Source organism: Fusarium pseudograminearum, chromosome 3 (genome assembly GCF_000303195.2).
Source record: "Fusarium pseudograminearum CS3096 chromosome 3, whole genome shotgun sequence".
Classification (NCBI taxonomy): Eukaryota; Fungi; Ascomycota; class Sordariomycetes; order Hypocreales; family Nectriaceae; genus Fusarium; species Fusarium pseudograminearum.
Genome location: NC_031953.1, coordinates 438475 through 457702, shown reverse-complemented (window position 1 = coordinate 457702; position 19228 = coordinate 438475). Strand labels below are relative to the sequence as shown.

At 46.9% G+C, this 19228-nt stretch overlaps 9 protein-coding genes across 9 annotated transcripts, besides 1 other annotated feature; 5 read left to right on the top strand and 4 right to left on the bottom strand.

Annotated features, from left to right (window-relative positions):
* Window positions 1-339: 339 nt before the first annotated feature.
* FPSE_04017 (uncharacterized protein) lies at window positions 340-1570 on the top strand (the record flags this gene model as incomplete). The annotated part of the gene is made up of 2 exons (XM_009257135.1): window positions 340-1123; window positions 1176-1570. The coding sequence occupies 2 exons, from the start codon at window positions 340-342 to the stop codon at window positions 1568-1570; spliced, it is 1179 nt and encodes a 392-aa protein (XP_009255410.1).
* Window positions 1571-2510: 940 nt separating this feature from the next.
* FPSE_04018 (uncharacterized protein) lies at window positions 2511-3288 on the top strand (the record flags this gene model as incomplete). The annotated part of the gene is made up of 2 exons (XM_009257136.1): window positions 2511-3054; window positions 3104-3288. The coding sequence occupies 2 exons, from the start codon at window positions 2511-2513 to the stop codon at window positions 3286-3288; spliced, it is 729 nt and encodes a 242-aa protein (XP_009255411.1).
* Window positions 3289-3708: 420 nt separating this feature from the next.
* On the bottom strand, window positions 3709-4307 carry FPSE_04019 (uncharacterized protein; the record flags this gene model as incomplete). Its single annotated transcript, XM_009257137.1, has 2 exons — window positions 3709-3730; window positions 3820-4307. 2 exons carry the CDS (start codon window positions 4305-4307, stop codon window positions 3709-3711), a joined length of 510 nt encoding a protein of 169 aa, XP_009255412.1.
* Window positions 4308-4624: 317 nt separating this feature from the next.
* On the top strand, window positions 4625-5741 carry FPSE_04020 (uncharacterized protein; the record flags this gene model as incomplete). Its single annotated transcript, XM_009257138.1, has 5 exons — window positions 4625-4816; window positions 4867-4971; window positions 5027-5369; window positions 5421-5630; window positions 5683-5741. The coding sequence occupies 5 exons, from the start codon at window positions 4625-4627 to the stop codon at window positions 5739-5741; spliced, it is 909 nt and encodes a 302-aa protein (XP_009255413.1).
* A 182-nt stretch (window positions 5742-5923) lies between these two features.
* On the bottom strand, window positions 5924-11884 carry FPSE_04021 (uncharacterized protein; the record flags this gene model as incomplete). Its single annotated transcript, XM_009257139.1, has 12 exons — window positions 5924-6224; window positions 6279-6405; window positions 6547-7794; window positions 7842-9995; window positions 10044-10472; window positions 10522-10660; window positions 10715-10945; window positions 11003-11068; window positions 11121-11180; window positions 11231-11465; window positions 11518-11694; window positions 11856-11884. The coding sequence occupies 12 exons, from the start codon at window positions 11882-11884 to the stop codon at window positions 5924-5926; spliced, it is 5196 nt and encodes a 1731-aa protein (XP_009255414.1).
* A 373-nt stretch (window positions 11885-12257) lies between these two features.
* Window positions 12258-13387, bottom strand: FPSE_04022 (uncharacterized protein; the record flags this gene model as incomplete). Its single annotated transcript, XM_009257140.1, has 3 exons — window positions 12258-12647; window positions 12703-12901; window positions 12987-13387. 3 exons carry the CDS (start codon window positions 13385-13387, stop codon window positions 12258-12260), a joined length of 990 nt encoding a protein of 329 aa, XP_009255415.1.
* A 1731-nt stretch (window positions 13388-15118) lies between these two features.
* FPSE_04023 (uncharacterized protein) lies at window positions 15119-15940 on the top strand (the record flags this gene model as incomplete). The annotated part of the gene is made up of 2 exons (XM_009257141.1): window positions 15119-15197; window positions 15246-15940. The coding sequence occupies 2 exons, from the start codon at window positions 15119-15121 to the stop codon at window positions 15938-15940; spliced, it is 774 nt and encodes a 257-aa protein (XP_009255416.1).
* A 531-nt stretch (window positions 15941-16471) lies between these two features.
* Window positions 16472-17772, top strand: FPSE_04024 (uncharacterized protein; the record flags this gene model as incomplete). The annotated part of the gene is made up of 4 exons (XM_009257142.1): window positions 16472-17094; window positions 17155-17488; window positions 17624-17647; window positions 17755-17772. 4 exons carry the CDS (start codon window positions 16472-16474, stop codon window positions 17770-17772), a joined length of 999 nt encoding a protein of 332 aa, XP_009255417.1.
* Window positions 17773-17962: 190 nt separating this feature from the next.
* FPSE_04025 (uncharacterized protein) lies at window positions 17963-18809 on the bottom strand (the record flags this gene model as incomplete). Its single annotated transcript, XM_009257143.1, has 5 exons — window positions 17963-18050; window positions 18102-18158; window positions 18211-18290; window positions 18709-18714; window positions 18756-18809. 5 exons carry the CDS (start codon window positions 18807-18809, stop codon window positions 17963-17965), a joined length of 285 nt encoding a protein of 94 aa, XP_009255418.1.
* Window positions 18729-18750: a repeat region.
* Window positions 18810-19228: the final 419 nt, after the last annotated feature.

The following is a 19228-nucleotide window of genomic DNA, read 5'->3' as shown; positions in this document are numbered from 1 at the left end:
TTATGTTAGAATTAAGGCTCTAATTGCTCAGTTTTTGTGGATGGTGTTTTCAGCTCAGTCAGCCACAGCCAGGTCTAGATGGAGGCGTGTACGGATGATTTTTATTCTGTTTGGGACGGTTGCTCATTTCTGATGATATGTACCTATTACAACGGGAAGTAGTTGAACACAGAGCCAGCCGAGATACAGGCACACAGATTTAAAGCGACACTGCCCCTCGCGACAGTAGATACATCTATAAACCAATAATCCATTCCTTTCACATCTTCTTCCCAGATAAGAGAACCGATCTCCTGGACTTTATCGCATACACAAATACTGTTGAGAACTGAAGACAAAATGACCCCCACATCATCAGTCAGTTCAACCGCTGCTGCGAACACAAATACTTCCAAGGCAGCAACAGCAATTGCACCTACAGATGCCTCAAATGCAGTAACAGAATCTGCACGTACAAATGCAATACAGGCAGTAGCGACAGCTGCCAGTGACACCGCAAATGGCGGGACTTCAACAAGTCACCCAAAGAACAAGGGACTCAACGATGGAGAAGTGGCCGGAGTAGCCATCGGGTGCTTGATCGCTGGACTTATCATTGGAGCAATTATCGGCTGGCTGATCTTCCGATCCAAGGGACAACATCGATATGCCAGACAAAGGCGTCGGAGTGAAGACCGAGGAAGACTGGTGGACCATCCAAGGGAAGCCAATGCGGTACCCCTAGGGATATCTGGCGATCCCATGAAACTGGAAAACATCATACTGCAGCCCACGCCAGACCAAGACATACTTTCAGGCTTGAGACGCCTTGAGGACATCATCAGGCAGCACGTCGAGACCGTCTATCATCTCAAGCCAGTGGATGTTGAGGAAAAGGCGTTAGCCCGCGCGCTTGCTGATGCTGGGTACAGCGGCTCCCGTTCGGGGATCGACTTCGAGACTGTTGCTGGCTGGTGCATCGAGACCGACACTCGGTGTGGTGCCCTCAGACATGTCCTTTCCAATATCCTGTTCAGCGCCATCGATTGGAACACTCCTGGGCCGCTGACATTGCTTCCAAAGTCGGCTGTTGCCTTTATGAGCTCAATCCGCCGGAATGAAAAGCATCGAGACAACTTTGATGGTACGTATAACAAATAAGCTTTCCAAAGCAAGCCACTGATGCAGCCTTCTAGTCATGTCGTTTGCCTGGACCCGATGGCGTACACTATCAGCGCTATTCATGCACCCTGCGCCTCAGGAGAGGACTCCTCTCGAGGTCTCTGAGCCTGACATCCGGGATCAGGGCGAGGCTCTTGCGGAAGCCTTGGATCCAGTCCTACATTACTTTGTGGCGCCCGATGATGAGAGTCAGCATCAGCAAGGTGATCATCTTCGTTTGATGATTATTGAGACTGCTCAGCTCGGCTACACTTTATTTTCTCATACGAGTGATTGGAGGTTTCTGTACAAGGATAGATCGGCAAAGAGACGCCCTGTCGTATGCGTTGGGTTGGAGAAACTGAACGGCCTGGATGGGCATCGTTTTAGTTCCCCACAGCGGATTGTAGAGCCTCACCTGATTTCTTGATTGTGTATTTCACCTTTGCCCATTGTTATGTCTGTTCTGCATTCGAATCTTGGCTACGTATGGTTTACTTGCTGATTTTCAGAATTCTACTTACAATGTCTTTGGACTTTATGATAACTGTGCTTGTGATGCTGTCATAATGACATCCAATCTGTCCGATATTCTTAGCAAATTGTAATCATCAGAAGTTTCAAATACAGTTGATTTACTTGAACGCCTCCTCTGTCGATGTGATTATTTCTCAAAAGAGGCGCCATACTAAATATCAAGCTAACAGCTAGAGACTGTTAACTTGGCGTAACCTTCCCCTGATAATAAGGTTACCATCTTTAAATACACTTTTCAAACATTATGACTCCAATGCTCACACGGGACCTGTTTTTTTGCCTTGCTCTGCCCTAGTATATGGTTCAGCTGGGCATAAAATGCGTCTTGCTTCCATCCGGTTTTTTTTTCCTCTTCCCTCCACCAACATCATTGGCGTGACCTTCATTTGGGTTACAGACTTGGGAGATAAACGGAACTCCACGGAGCACCGTTTTCGATTGAGGTAATAGGAAGATGGTGTGATGGTGTGAGACCTACAGGCATGCAGGTAAACTAAAGCGATTGGACAAAACACACTTATGCATTCAATACTTAGTGGCGTCTGTCTTTCTAACGTAATTTCAGCCCTAGATATAGCTGAAAACAGCTGAAGCGTCTTAATGCGGGGAAACTATTGTGGGCTTGAACGAGACATAGAATAACCTCCGTGTGCTAATGGAGATGCAGCTCTACCAGCTGATCACAGCCGATATCTGCACACTTTAGAGTTTCAGGCGTTAGGCATACGATGACATTAAACATTGGTCTCTGTCTCTCCCAGAGGTTAGGATCTTCCAAGATCATCGTCTTTCATACTCATCTCGTCGCTGTAGACGATTGCAATCTTACCAAGATGACTGAATACTTGGGCCCTGTCGGATCTCTTACCAGTGTCACATACCACGTAATTAAACTCCTTATCGAATGCAAGCAAGCTAGTGACCAAGTCCGTCGGAGCCTGGAGCTAGTTCGTACCTGCGATCGTGACCTCCAGCACCTGATCAGCTTGCGCGAAGAGAATCTGGACATATTGGAACGGAAACCGATTGAACTTGTCAGAGTCAACTCTATCATCGAAGATGCGCATAATGGATTTCTTGAGGTGGGCAGGATCGTTGAAAAATGCAGACCAGAAGCGCAAAAGAAAGGGTTACCCTTCTATCGTCGTGGTGTGTGGGTTATGTTCGATGCAGAAGAATTCAACAGTCAGGTCCCCGTTGTCAACAGCCACCACCGGTCAGTGTTGACCGAGATTCAATTTCTACGTCTTATCGGCCTTCATGCACCGCCGCCAATCCAGACAAATGAAATAAAAACGGAAGCCAAAGTTGTCCAGAAGAGGCGAGTCGACATTGTGAACCCCAACCTACTGAGTAGCCTCATAGGAGTGAGATCAGGTATGTCCCTTTTCATCATCTATTTAACGTGGTAGCTGACAAGAAACAGTCGCGACAACTCCTATACCACTACCGCAAGCCAATACAGTTGACTGTCTCCCATACCCTTGCGACTCAGACCTAATGCCGCCACTACCTCCTTCTTATAGCGATGCCAATTTCATTGCAACCTCATCTGCAAGGCATATTAATATTCTCGATATCCAGGAAAGATGGAGCCCTTACTCAACTTAGCGTCTGTAGACTTCAATGCAATAATTTGTAATATTTAACTTGTGATATTACTGAGGGGTCATTATTCATATGATTGGAACACACATGCAATTGCCATTTCAGCACCAAGTAGAGGGACTGACTGGGTAAGCAAAACAAATTGTTATATACTGCAAGTAGGTCATCGGAAATATCGATAGAAAATATAAGCAAACTATTTCCAAGTCATAAGATAGCCACGCCACTATAGACACTCAGGAGTCACAGTGGATGTATGAGATTGACGTCGAGACTTGGGGCCCCAAAAGCTCAGCCTTCACTAAACAACAACTCATCTTAAAATTGCAGGAAATAAGCTGTGGTAATGAAACCGAGTTTTGTTGTATATCTGTTTCGTCTCTGACGATTGTAGCATTATGTTGGGCGATGAGGATGTAGGCTTCACAGCAGAGTCTCGTTAGCTCTGCGGTAAGTTCAGTTCCAATTGGTGAAAGTAGGTTTGAAGGTGTTGTATTTGAAGATGAGCAGCATGTTTTAGTTGTAATTGCGAACCGGTTTTGTTGCAGAGGGCTGTTGTTTTGGTTGCTCTGATATTCGAAGGGATACCCCGGCTGAGATAGTGAAGAAAACATGGCAGATTGGAGGATCGATAGTGGCAAGTCAGTGGGTTCGATATTGATACCGGGTAAGTTATCGCTACCCAGAACGTTGATTTCCCCAGAGTCATGATCCTCGGTAAAAATGCCGGTACTTGGAAGTAGTAGATCGTGTCCATCAACAACGGCTGGTGCTTCCTGAATACCCAAGTCTTCAGGTTCTGCTAATATTGCGGTCGATATTCGTCTACTATTATTCCCTCGCAAAGCATCTTCGAGGTCGTCAACTTGGACTCTCAATTTTGAGATGGTCTGTTCTGCCTCGTGCAGTCTTTCCTCTAACGTGGCGATGTGGTCTCTTCTTCGTGCACGATGACGACGCTGGTTATTGCGAACGCGATCTCTCGTATGCTCAGCCGTTACTCGCTTAGACTTGGGTGTCATATTGGGCTGTTGGAAGTCGATATGTCACCGAGGGTGATGGGATCGTGTGAGGATTGGGTTGCTAAAACGGTGACATATCGATTTGCAATCTTACTAATCATTCCTCGTCTGATTGGACACCCTTGGCTGTAGTGTCGTAATGTACATCAGAGCAGGGGAATGTGATTGACATATCAGTGGCAAGTATTTTAAACGGTGACATACCGGGTTTATTCATTCCCTCTATATAATTTCACAATGCCCTCAATCAAACGATAGCCACAAACACTTCCATAATAACAAAACAGTTAAATCCATTTACAACTATAACCGACAACATGGATTCGAAAGAAATCTACGAGGAAGTCCACAAGCGCTACGGATCAGTGACCAAGACCACCACTGGAAAATATGAGCAAACCGTGGCCAAAGCATTTGGCTACACAGAAGAAGAGCTCGCAGGGATTCCCGATGGTGCAAACCTTGGATTAAGCTGTGGCAATCCGACTGCTTTGGCAAAATTGAGAGAGGTAAATCATGACATGCATTTAGCCTTAAACACTACTGACTAATTCCCAAGGGAGAAACTGTGATTGATCTTGGTTCTGGTGCTGGCTTCGATGTTCTCACAGCTGCCAAGAAAGTCGGTCTTGCGGGTAAGGCAATTGGCGTCGACATGAACAAGGTGAACGCCACTATCATCAATCATCTATCCGTGAACAGTTCTAACCCTGGACAAGAACATGATAGACAAGGCCAACTCCAACAAAGCAGCCATGAAAATCTCAAACGTCGAATTCGTCCAAGGCACCATTACATCTGTCCCACTCAATGACGCTACGGCGGATTGTATCATCAGCAACTGCGTCGTCAACCTCGTACCTGCTTCAGAGAAACAGCTCGTGTTCAATGAAATGTTCAGACTCCTCAAGCCAGGCGGACGCGTCGCTGTCAGTGATATCTTGGCGCGCAAGGAGTTTACCGATGATATCAGAAACAACATTGCCCTGTACGTTGGATGCATCGCTGGTGCTAGTCCTGTTGGCGATTATGAAGCCTTTCTCAATAATGCGGGTTTTCAAAGTAAGTTGAGCTGCAGACGAAGTGTTATGATTGAGCTGACCGTTTGGGAAGATGTTCTTATTGTTGACACTAAGAGCGACTTGAATGTCTATTTTACTGCTCACGAGAATGAGTCTTCATGCTGTGGCAATGAACAGACAAACTCAGCTTGTGGAGCTGGCTTATCGACATGCGCTCCTCAGAATTCGTCCACAGAATTGGCTGATGATCAAGATATACTTGGTGATCGTCTGGGAATCGCCGACTTTAATGAGTGGGCAGGTAAGTAAATAGACATCGCTATCTCAGGTCAAGACTAATCGGTCATGTACAGGCTCATTCCAGGTGTATGCTGTTAAGCCTTTGTCCATTCAAGACGATAAATCTACCTAAAGGTAGTATTTATCCAGAGAGTTGTCCGTGGTGCAAGGCCATTATGCGAATTCTGAGGTGAGGTAGCAGTTACTTCGCATCCGAGAGACCAGTGAATAGCCTGTTTCAATAGGTTACATATATCCAATCTAAAGGCCACTACTATGCCAAATTCTCATCATTAAATGCGTCTCAAGGAGCGGCTATGTGAGGCCCAATGTTGTATCGTCGTCCCCAATATGCATCATGCTAGCATCCTCTTCCTCCATCTCACTACCCCACTTCATGAATGATGAATGAGCAGGATGTATCTTGGAAACAGACAAGTAACACTTGTCACACAAATCGCATTCGAAGCATGTTGAACAGGTGTAGTAGAATCCGTAGATGTCAAGCAAACAACAGTCGCAAAATACTGCTGTCTTCTCTGGCGACCGTGCTAGATCACCCCTCTTTCTGGGGCTGACAATGTCGTTAAAACTGTGGGGTAATACTGAGAGAAAACTATTAACATGAATAGTTAGCATGCGTATCTACAATAGATCGAATATCACTTACCTGTCAGTGTGGTAATAGTACGCCACTTCGTGAGCCGTCCAGTCTCGATCCACTCCTTTCCCTTTGACAGCAGCGTCGGCGCCCTTGTCCAAAAGGAATGAAACCATATCAGTATTTGGAACACGGTCTGTATGATGTCACAGCCAGATACGAGAAGCGCGAACCGCCCATAAGAGTGATGTCCATCCATCGTTGTCAAGAGTATCTATGCCAAGGCCAGCTCGTTCAGAGCGCTCAAGCACCACCCGCGCCAGCTCAACGTTCCCACTCATGACAGCATAGTGCAGAGGTACTCGCCCAACTATATCTCGAGCAGCATACTCCGAATCGAGTAATTTCAACTGGTTGACGGCCTCCAAGGAATTATAACAAGCCAAATGAACTGGTTTGCGCTGCAGGCTGTCATGCTCTGTAGGAGAGGTTTTTATCGTGCAAAGCTCAATCGTGTTCGTGTCACCGGCTAGACATGCTGAGATGAGGGGATATCGAAACACGCCACTAGCAATGCTACTATCGGCGCCCTTGGAAAGAAGTTGAGCAAATATATGACGTGCGCTACTGGTAGGCGACGCAATGTCCGACCTGAGTGTCGTTGCAATTAGTGGAGTTCCGTAGATCCCTTCACAGGATGCGTTGACGTCTACTTTGACTTTGTGGTGAACCAGCGTTCGAACCATTGACAGTGTGCCGTTTATACACGCCTCATGTAATGGGGTTAGTGTCTTGCTTGATGCCGCAGGGCACCTAATTGCTAGAGTCGGTTGCTTTGTTAGCATATACGTAAAGACATCGTCAAGCTGAGCCTTGATAGCGACAACGAACGGGATGCCCTCGCAATCATTCATGGCATCCAACTTTCCACCAGAATTCACGATTCGTCTGACTGTCTCTAAGCGTGTGGTCTTGTTGATATGGTGGAGTGCCGTGTTTTGTTTGTCGTCCCTCATTGTCAAATTTGGGTTGTAATCCAGAATCATGCAGACCATGTTGCTTTCTCTGTTGTGTTTAACAGCAAGCATGAGAAGGGACTCGCCGTTCACATTAACAGTGTTGACATCAGCGCCAGCTTCTAGCAAGGCCCCAACAACGTAAGTATAACCGCTGGTCACTGCTTCACAGAGTGCCCGTCGTGTGCTTTCCGAACCGAGGTCAAGTTTATCTCTGGCCTGTTCAAGTATTATCCGAACACTTGTGAGATAGTTGGATCCAATGGCAACGTCCAGGGCTGTGTGTGACCATTTGTTCGTCATTGTAATGTCAGCGCCATGTTGTAGGAGAACACGAAGTGTTTCAGGACGTGAGATGGCTTCGTGTAATAGTGTCGTTTCGTTGCTGGCATTGGTCAAATTCATAGCTGCACCTTTTTCCACAAGCCATTGTACCACGTCTGGATCGCCAGCTTTAACTGCAGAGGCTATCGGAGGCACACCCTCTGAGTCACGGACATTGGGGTCTGCTCCCTGTGCGAGAAGATACTGTACGATTGCAGGCTTCTTCGAGTCGACGGCTACATGCACTATGAGTAGTCAGTATATGTACCTATCCCAATTTGGTAAAACATACTCGGTGTGCGAGACCATACGGATGTCTCACCCTTGTCGATAGTGACTTTGTATTCGACCAGAAGTTTGACCATGTCAAGATCTCCTCGTGTCACTGCTTGGATGAGAGGTGTAGTCACAGCGCCCTCGGGAGTCAGATCTGGATCAGCACCATATTGCAGCAGAAGCTTGCAGATATCCATTCTTCCGTAGTATGCTGCGCATCTTAGAGCTGTGTCACCGCCGGAAGTGTAGATGTTGGGACTAAATCCGTGATCAAGTACGATCTTGAGGCATCTGTAATGTCCATGTTCTACGGCCACGTCGACAGGGTTTTTGCCCGGCTCGTCGACATAGTACTCGCGATAGTCTCGGTAGGAGAGTATGGCCTTGGTTGCGGCAAAGCAGCCCCAATATACAGCGCTGGCCAAGGGTACCTCGTCGAATGAGTTTGGTTCGTCAATTCTAGCACCATTCTCAAGCAACAGTTGAACCATTTCACCAGAGGCCCATCCGACAGCGTGTCCCAGTAGAGTGTTGATGTCGCCGCTTCCCTTTGTCATTTCTTCACCTGCATCGATAAGTAACTTGGCACATTGGTGATGTGACTTGCCCACTGCGGCGCGTAGGTAACTGTTGCCGTCGGGGGTTGTTCCTTTTGCAGGGTTTGGCTTCACCCCAAACTGCAGTAGTTTCTCGACAATATCCTCCATGCCTGATGCGGCAGCTCGGTACATTGGTAAGGAAAGCCATTGAAGAGGATCGGGTTCGTGTCGGTCATCTTCCGTCTCGTCACTGGCCTCTCTCATTGTGACCGGCGAAGTGTCTATGGGCTTCTCCGTTTCTTTCTCTTCTTTCGTCTCGTCATCAGTCCTTCGTTCTCCTGCCACACTTTGTTGCACAGGGATTAGATCAGGGGGCATCGGCAGCGAGTTGACTAGTTCTCTCAGTGCTTCATCGCTACCGAATTTGCTAGCCTGTTTCGCAGCTTCTTGCAAAGCAAGGTCTGGAGCGCTTATATCAGGCATCTTTGCATCCATAAAAATCCGAATGAGATGAGCATGACCTGCTCTGCAAGCTTCAATCAAGGCCTGGTCGCGAATCATTACTTGATCGGGATGGCCTTCCAGAAGTGCTTTCACAACAGTCATTAGGCCCAGATGTGCGGCCATAGGCAAGGGCTTGATGTGATCCGGAAGAGGATTGAGTCGTCTGCTAGGGATCTCAACAAGGGCTTTGGCCCACCTTTGGAACACGGACTCGTCCTCAAACAGACTTAGCAGTAAGTCCTCTGATCCATCAAATAATGGCGAGTGTTTGAACCAGAACTCGATAGCGTACGGAAACGAGCGGACCCAATCTTCTGCATTCGTACTCATGTCGTTCAAGTGGTCGATGCATGTTTGAAGGATCACCTTATGACAGCTACCCTCTGTTGTGCAATACCACATATCTTCACCGATAGCGGTTCGCTGACTGCTGAGCCAAGAACGGGTATATGGATGTCGGAAACGGACCTCGCCATTCACGATAGCGAGCAGTCCACGAAAGCTAGTCATTATATCAGCCAAAGCAGGCCGCATGGTTTTGCTTGTCTGTGTTCGTTTCCATGCAATGTTGGAAACCTGAAGAAGCTCCTCGGCCCGAAGAGGTCTGTAGCTCACCAGAACCCACGAGAGCAGTATCTTAGCCCATGGTCTGTGAGAATCTTCCATGGTATCCAATAGTTCTGCAAAGACTATGCCTGGTGTCAGGGGATTTCCAACAAGTTTCTGAATACGCGTGATTTGCTCCCTGTCAGACGATAGCCATTGTAGGACCAATTCACAGAGCTTATGATCGCTAGTGCATGCGGTAAGTATTCCACGGATCTCACGACGCTGGTCGGGCCCAACAACACTCGGGTATTGCTGCATAAGCTTTGATGACTCCAGGTCAACCGGAAATGGAGTGGTCTCCACAGGGATACATTCGATGGTTTTGATAGTTTCTGAGGGGAATTTAGATAGTGCGGAGGTGATACGGTCATCCCCAGGACTTCCGTTGGTGGTGGTAATCACGATCTTGAGACGAAGTTCGCTTCTGAGGACAAGGTCTTTAACCTGAGAGAGAAACCAAATAGCCGAGTCGTCGCACTCATCAAAACACCCAAGGATTTGAATACTAGTTGTGGATTCTGCAAACGCATAAGTGTTTTAAACAAAGCTGTCTCGTGTTGACTTACCTTTGAGTTTGTATAGGAAATACTCCCACTGGCCAAACAGCGAGACGACATCACGAAAGTTGACGTCGGTAATATTTTGTGAGTCTCCTCCTACCAGACCTCCACTCTGCAATTTATTACATGCCAGCCGAGCGAGGAATAACCTCAACATTGCTTCACAATTGTTGAACCGTACATCGTGGGTGTCGAATTTCATGTACAACAACGGTCCAGTGCTGTGGTTGTTGATGAAGAAGGCCGCATTCTCAGACAATCTATCTGCTCCGTGGCTACATCTAATATGTATGATACAATTATCGTTGGCTTCTGCTAATTCCAAAAGGCCTGGGTGTTGCCAGGTTGTATCGATGTCTTCATATGGGAATACTGGTGAGGCTTGATTGATGATTTTGCGAAGGGCGACATGCTGCTCGTCGGTAAGATCTCCACCTAAAAATATTGTCAGTGATGGCTTGAGTGAGTTCAGAAGGCGACTTACATAGCCAGTCTGAATCTGCAACGTGGTTGAAAGGATGTGTATCATCAAACCACGGAACCATCAAACCACTATAAGGGCTTTCTATCTTGATGACTCGCTCGGAGGGAATGCCCATGATACACATGGAGAGTGGAAAGACCTTTATAGATAATGAGTACATCACAATCCTGAGTTTGATTCAACCTGCACAAACCTGTTTTTCCGGATCCTGGTCGAATGTGTAAACCACATTCATCATCTTGGCCTGAGTGAGTATCTGGGTCTGGAGGAAATTATCATTCACATGTAAGATGGTTTCCGAGAGGCTCTTGGCATAGTCCAACATGTTACCCGACCAGCGGAGAGGTTCTTCAGACATAAGCCGTAACATGGCGTCCTGCAGTAGGCTTTGATTAGGACATCGATGTGGATAAGCGAAGAAGCACTACCACGGACGAAATAATCAGCACAACTCAAATACAGGCAAGGCTATAGGTCTCACCACAGCGCGAGTACAGTCCAGGATGTCGGCATACTGAGATCTGTTCTTTGACGCCAACGACAAGGCCTAAATAGTTTCAGCAACTTGATCAACGAAGTGTTCATCATGCATGACTCACCGCTTTGACTATAGTTCCGCCAATGTCATGAGAAAAGAAATATATCGGACGTCTCGTTTCCTACCATAACATGTCAGTAACGTCGTTGGAGTGAGTCCAAGATACCACACCTTGATCTTGGGGGTCCGATGCTCGCTCAGAAGATTAAGCAATGCCTCTGCCTCCTTGTAAACACCATCGGGCGTGTAGTATATCCCATTGACGACATCTGTGTGGTACTCGTAGAATAACTGGCGACCATGGCCTTCTCCTACGCCATCAAGGGCTTTCCTTATAAAGGCAGCACCATTGTTCCCTTTCCACTTGACTGGACTTTCTACCTTGATGCCAGAGACAAGAATAACACTGGGAGATGTCAGCGTCAGTGTATATTCGAGAGGCTTTCCTGGTAACTCACTCGTAGATATCCTGATTTTCGCTATTGTAATCATGGCCAAATTCGTGTTGAATTACCAGTTTGGACTCTTCAGTCATACCAGCATCTCTGGATGGAGACATTGGTTTCTCTTCAGTCTGACCCGTTGGCTCATCTTGGTCTTGAAAGTTATCACCCATTGCGTCGGTTTTACTTGAGCTGGACAATGTTAGAATGTAGAAGTAGAGCAGATGGAAACCTTAGACTTGCACAATAAGTTCCATGGACCTGGTAGGCATCCTGTCTTGTGTCAGAGTCGTAGCATAGGTGGAGAACCGGTGCGCTATGGAGTGACGACCAAGGCTGACTGGCTAACTAACTGATAAGCTTCAGGGGTTGGAAACGCCATTGTGTCTTGATTCGCTATTGTAACTTCAGCTGAGTGACTAGCTCTCGGTAACGGAAAGTCCTACGACATTATTTGACACAGATCGCGGTTAATGAAGCGCCATTCTCATACTCTGTTGTCGGCCGTTGCACCAAAGTACCCAAAAACAGAGGCCCCTGTTACAAGGGACAAAGGTACATAGGTTAAATCGGCTTGCCCTTGATAACATCTGTTCAACTAGCCAAGGATAATTGGCTGTGTAGTAGGTAGATATTTATAGCCTAGATCTATTACGCAAACTCTAATCTTTCTAAAAAATGCAGTGACAGGTTATCAAGATATCGTTCTAGCTCTAGTGCGTATCTCCATGTTTCACCCTTCTATGTCATCAAGTTTAGTTTCCCTCCTCTTTCTTCATTTCCTTTACTCTCTTCTCCTCACGCTCGCTAAAGCGATCCCCAAAGAGATCGAAGTGAGGTCTCATGACAATGGTGTACTTGACGAGCTCCTCCATACAATCGACAAGGCGATCGCGGTTAGAACTGACCATCATGCGACTACCTTCCTCCTCGGGAGTAAACTGCGTATACGCCATCGGCACTGAGCTTTGGTTCGGAATAGCAAACATGCGCATCCAACGTCCAAGGATACGCAATGAGTTGACAGAGTTAAAGGACTGAGACCCGCCGCTGACTTGTCCCACAGCCAGAGTTCTTCCCTGCGTGGGACGTACAGAGCCTGTGGATAGAGGGATCCAATCGATTTGTTGCTTAAAGATGCCGGTCTTGAAAGATTTGTTAGCTCTGTCTGTGTCCATGAATTTGTCTGATGAGGCGTACCAAGTTGCCGTGTTGCTCTGGGCTGATCCATACGTGACCATCGCTCCATTTGCTCAGCTCCCGCAGTTCTTGGACTTTGGGATGGTCGTGTTGGACATCGTCTTTTTGAGGTAGACCGGCTGGGTTATATACTCGTACATCGCAGCCGAGGCGGAAAAGGATACGTGAGGCTTCGAGAGCTAGAAGACGGGAGTATGACCTATGGATATCTGTATCAGTATGAAGATCAATAACAATATGAGACTGAACCATCGAGCCAATGGATATTTTGGGCCTATACTTACCGGCTTCTAAGACTACCGTAAAGAACAAGAATCCGGAGGCGATCAAGCTTCTTGTCCATAATCTCCGACTGCACCATCTTGATTGCTGTGCTCAGTTCCAGTTCAGCAACCCAATCATCGGCGGGCATATTGCCATCGAAAAGAAAAGGACGGTATTGTTGGCGGATTGTGGCGTCATCGTGATCGCGGTCGATGGCGAGGGACTTGTTTCTGAGCGATGGATCGGCGGCGAATTCCACCGCTGTTCTTCCAGCGTGAGAATTATTCAAATCTCCGTGTCCGTTCATCTTGATGCCGAGACTATATGTTGTTTGAGAGAAAAGGCGATGTTGGAGATGGAAAGATGCGGGAGTGATGCGTGTTATAGTGCGGCTTCTGATGATGTTGCAAAAGGGACGCATTTTTTGCAGAGTCATTCATAACAAGTGGGGGCTCACAAGATGCAAGGGACATTTTATACGATGACGGTGGATGGAGCTAGGTAAGGAACGGAACTTTCAGCCCTGAGACAACGTAAGCTTAAGCTTGGCTGTCCCACTAGAGCTGAGGTCATTGGCTTGGGCGAGTATCTAGAGGCTAGATCTCTTGGAATCTGATAAGATCTTGGATCAAACCTTGGTAGCAAAAGAAGTCAAGAGAGATGGACCAAGTCTACTTGAACAAAAGGCAGAGTTACCAAGCCCTTATTATTTATCGTATTATACTTTATCTTTCTTCAAGATATATAAACAGTTATAATACGAGATTCCTTGAATGCTTCGTTCGGTGTCGACGATAAGAACAAGACACTAGGAAGAAGGATTTGAGCCAAGACAGGGACCCTGTCATGTCCACATCGTGATTGGTCGTAGTTTGAAGAAATAAATGGCATCTTTTGGGACTCTGTCATGCTTGACGGTTGATTGGTTAGCTAGTTGACTTTTCGAATTGAAGAAATTGTTCGTCGGTAGTTGCATATTCCATCGGAACCCGACTTTGTCTGCCTTTCACCTCGTCCAGTCTCTAGAGATAAGGTTACACTTGACAATTTAACTATCTTGCTTAGTGCACGAGAAGCCAATCGTGTTTTGCTGCCAGGGACATGAACCGACGTAACATCAGTTACCCTAGAGTTGATAGTTTTGAGACAGTTTCCTTTGTTATTTTTAAGATTGTTAGTCCCATCCTGTAATGGTATCAACAGACCTCTCGAAGCATGCGATGATAATTAATTCTTTCTCATGACGCCTCTTGTCTTTGAAACCCATGCGATGTGACAAAAGCGTTACTGGAAATCGGTATAATTGCACCCATATGAACACAGCTCCGTGTATCTCAAGGCTCGCAAATTGACACGATCTGGAGATGAAGTCCATTAGAACAACAAATGTGACGCATATTATCTCCGAAATTGAATTGCAAAAAATAAATGAAAGTTCATGTCTTGATGGATGAACCATGAATATATGCATCTTGTCTTTTCGGCTCACAACCCCATCCGAAGGACCGGGGTTATTGAGGTCATTGGTCCGGGAATGGCAACATCTCGCTAAACAGTCTGATCTACGGTTTAAGAAGGTAGTAATCTCTCGGCCGAGGCATCTGACCACCAACCCCATGCTGTTAAACAAGTTGAGATGAAAACTCTATCGGGAAATGATATACCATTTCCCCGCGCTCGGTACATCTCCTACCGAGCAATCCCAACCTCTTTTCCGAAAGTTGACAAATGAGCATCTTCTAGAATTCAACGTTACGTCTTGGCTCTTATACTAAAGCCCCCCAAAATATTAAGCATATTCTTATCATAGGACCGCCTCGTGGCATCTGCATGCATCCTACCAATTCCATCAATCGGTTCCCTCCGAGTCTCCGACCCCAAAAGTGCCGGGCTGAACCCTGCAACAGCAACCGATCTGTTCCCTAACTGGTGGAAATGCTACCGGATCCCTGTTTGCCGGGTGAGCAGAGGCCGGGGCGAAACTCAAACAGGTATCCTCGGAGGATAGATTGGTACATTCCCCATTCGTGGAGATGAATGTTGTAATCCGGGGTTTTGATGGCATGCCATTGTAGTAGATATACAGGTCTGGGCGCACCCTTTAGATCGCCAAGTTCTTGTGTATTATTCTCTAGACGAGTAACTAGTAATCATGAAGTTCACTGTTTCTTTCGCGGCTCTTGCTGCTGGAGCATTCCAGGTTGTGGCTGGCCAAACAGTCTACTTTGCTGGTATGTCTCACCTTACCCATCTCTTCATCATATACTTACAATTTGCAGGCGACTCTACTATGGCTAGAAGCGGTGCCAACGACGGTGCTACTGATGGCTGGGGCAACTACATTGGCAAATACCTCAAGGTCAATGCCGTCAACAAGGCCATCGGTGGTCGATCCGCTCGTTCATACACCAAAGAGGGCCGTTTCCAGGAGATTGTCAACCTCGTCAAGCCAGGCGATGTAGTTGTCATCGAATTCGGCCACAACGACGGCGGCTCACCCAACAAGAACGACAACTTGCGCTCTGCCTGTCCCGGTGCAGGCACAGAGGTCTGCACCTCTGACAAGACAGGCGAAAAGGTGTACACCTATGTCTTTTACATCTCCCAAGCTGCCAAGGCCCTTGTCGCCAAGGGCGCTAAAGTCGTTCTCAGCACGCAGACTCCCAACAACCAGTGGGAGACTGGCACATTTCAGCCTGGTGCCCCTCGCTTTGTTGGTTATGTGCCTACTGCGCACAGGGCTCTGGCTAGTTCCAGCGTCACCTGGGTTGACCACTTTGCTGCTGTTACCAAGATGTACCAGAAGCTTGGTAACCAAAAGGTCAACTCTCTGTACCCTCGCGACCACACCCACACTAGTCCCGAGGCTGCGGATCTCATTGCCAAGGCTTTTGTTCAGGCTATCAACGAGGACATGAATGGAAGGACTAGCTTGAAGTCTCTCATCAAGACTCCTGTCAGCAACGTCTACTAGACTGTGGGGATACCTCACTAGTATATCGTATTGTGTCTAGTCTAGTCTTTGTCTCAGCATGAGATAAACCACTATCCAAAATGCTTCACAGACGGAGTAATTCTGTACATACAAAAACTTCCTCATGAGTCTCAATACTCACCGCTATTGGTTTTTTTCTTTGTCTACTTTTCTTTTTCGCATGAACTAGCATTGCAATTGTTCGACGCCACATTGTAGCTGAGACGTTAGCACATCAATCAGACTCTAGCGTTCTGATTAACCTTGTTTTTAGTGTTGTGTGTATGTGTGATTGCAATCAAACCCCTGTATAAATAACCAGACTATTGACTGTAGTGCATGTTTAAAACCTAATCTCAGCTGTGGCGTCGAGTCACGACTGTATTCAACTGCCGCCCCTGACTAGCTAGATAATCTCTGCAATTAAATAACAGTTTAATTCCCATCACGATTGTTCTTTGGCACATTGCCCTGTATTCCATTTTGCAATTGTTTTTGTGCTGCAAGCACTGTCCATTCGTTCCTTTTACAATGGCTCGTCACGGAATTGTCGCTCTTCTAGCGGCTACTCTTCTTGGTGTTGGTGTCAACGCTGGTCCTTGCAAGCCTTACTCCTCGGATGCTTTGTCTTCGATCGTCACACTTGAGCCGACTACTACAGGACTCTCGACAATTACTGCCGACATCACTGATACCACCGACGGGCTTCAAACGACGGTCACCGAGGCTGCCACTGATGTGACCGACACCACCGATGTTCTCGAGACCACCGTCAACGAATCGGCAACCGAGACTACCGGGGAATTGGAGACAACTGCCACTGTGGTTACCACTACTGCTGGTACTACAGATCTTCTCGAGACCACCATCACTGAAACCGCGGCCGAAACCCCTGCGACCTTGGAGACAACTGCAACCGAAACAATTGCTTCTGGCACTACGGAAGGTATTGAAACTTCAACCACCGAGATTGCGATCGATACAAGCACTGCCACACTCGAGCCAATAACAACTACCACGGCTGAGCTTGCCTGTGTCCCGACCCAGATCCTTGTCAACAGCGGCTTCGACGATAATAACGATGGTTCCCCTTGGACACTGGGTTCAGGCATCTCCGTTAGTCAGCTGAACCCTCGCACCGTCCCGAACTCCCTGTGAGTTCTATAATTACCCCGGGTTATGTAAGAGAGCCAACACTGACCATCGTCAATTAGTTACATCGTCCTCGACTCAGGCCTCACTTCTACGTCTATCTCCCAGGAGCTTCCCGCCCTGGGTCCTTTTATGTACAAGCTGAGATATTACTCTTCCCAGGAGACTGGTACTCAAGGAAGCGGTTATACCTGCACGGTTACGCTCAAGGTTAACGAGCAACTCCTGGCCCCGGGCCGGACAATATCGGACGGCACCCCTACTGGAATGAGACCCTCTGAGCAGTTCTTTATCGCGGATGATCAGAGCTCACCTGTCACGCTATCTCTCGACATTGTGTGCCAAGGTAGCTTTTCCGTTGTCAACATCGGTATGGACGACTTTACTGTGACCCGCGTGTGCGACACTGCCCCTTGAGCTATTCATGAGGCAAGGGACCTATAGGCACCTCACCAAGTTCAGGTCACAACTAGGGGCAAGCTTTAATGAGTATATATTCGAATTCTACATAATTCAATCCTCGTACATCAGTTTCAGGGCCAAAAGCTAGGATATGTAAGTTTGAGATACATAAAAACGTATTACCCGGCATACAAGATCACATAATATTATCTATTTGACAATAATGAGTAACTATAAGCCCCTTCTGAACCTTATAGTAGGGCAAAGGTCATGTGTGAGGGCATTGGAGTCATGATGCTCAAAAAAAGTATAATTGAAGATGGAAACCCTATCCCCTGGAGTAACTATAAGTGATTCATCTCCTCTCCGCACTACAGCACTTCATCTTTGAAAGATCATTGCAATGTTACAATTGTAATTAACCTCAGCCACCGATCAGACATGTTGAACGACTGGGTTACGGCACCTTCAACGTCGCACAATCTTGTACTTGGAGATACGTCGGGGGTTGATCTTGATTTTGCCTTCAGTTGGCCCTGAAAATTGTTGGCGCTCACTGTCTCTTTCAGCATGGAGCCCACAGTCGGCGTGGAAAACTGTCACTTACTCATCAAGATAAAGCCAGAGGTTGACAGGGCTGCGGCACGTGAAGCCCTGGATGTTGCTGGGTTTCGAGTTAGTTCTGATAGCCGATAGTGGACTGGATGTGACATTACGGAGTGCCGTCAAGGGGTTGCCAGGTGTCAAAGCCAGGGTAGTGATCACGGTCATTGCCGCCCTTTACATCCCAACGGATCTATAATGAATGTCAGTAGAAAACAACGATATTGACGATTCTGCTTGAGTTCAACAGAAATCGATGTCGACTGAGAGGTGCATGTTTTGGTATGCGCTCCCATGCGCCATCCCCTCATTGTGAGACAAGTAAACGTATGGATGTTTTACGATCGCTAAAATACATGACATGGCAAAGTTTGTTGTCCTTGTCCTGGATGCGTAAAGCTCTGCCGTTGGAAGGACAGCCTGTTCGTCATGTGAGCTCATCATTTCTCTGAGACACCTTGCACTTGTACCCTTTTAGAATTGGTGCAATACTGTTCTACTCTCCGGTAGAACCACAAGATTATCACTTGCATCGGCACTGCTAGCGACAATGGCCTTTGTGGTCGATATTCAAAGAGGAGCATCCAGTTCAATTAACTGATGATACTTACGAGGAACTGGAGATAACTCCAAAATTTTAAATTTAAAAAAAACCTACAACTGAGGTACAGAAATTGCCCCGGCTGGTCATCCTGAGATGCGTGTCTCTCATTTTGATGCATGAATCTCACCGCCGGTAGACGAGGTAAGAGAGAACAATGTCAGCAACTGAAACAAATACAACCTTCGCACAGTGTCTACTGCAATCAACATCGATACGTTATGCAGCAATATACAAATTAGGAAACAATAATATGGCGGTGTGTCGCAAACCAATCTCTAATCAAGATCCAGGCACACAACGTTGCAATTCAGATCGCTTACTCGTTTCGGCAGTTATCATCACAACACTTGAATTAACATGTCTCAGCCCAGGTCTCATCTCACAGCAGGCGCTACCAAAGTTAACAAGTACCTAACCGTTATGTAGAACAGCGGCAATAGCAATTGACCGAGTTCACGTTTCTAGACACGCTTTTATGTTACCAATTGCATTATCAACTGCCGAACAAGGTCGTCTTTAGTCCGAGA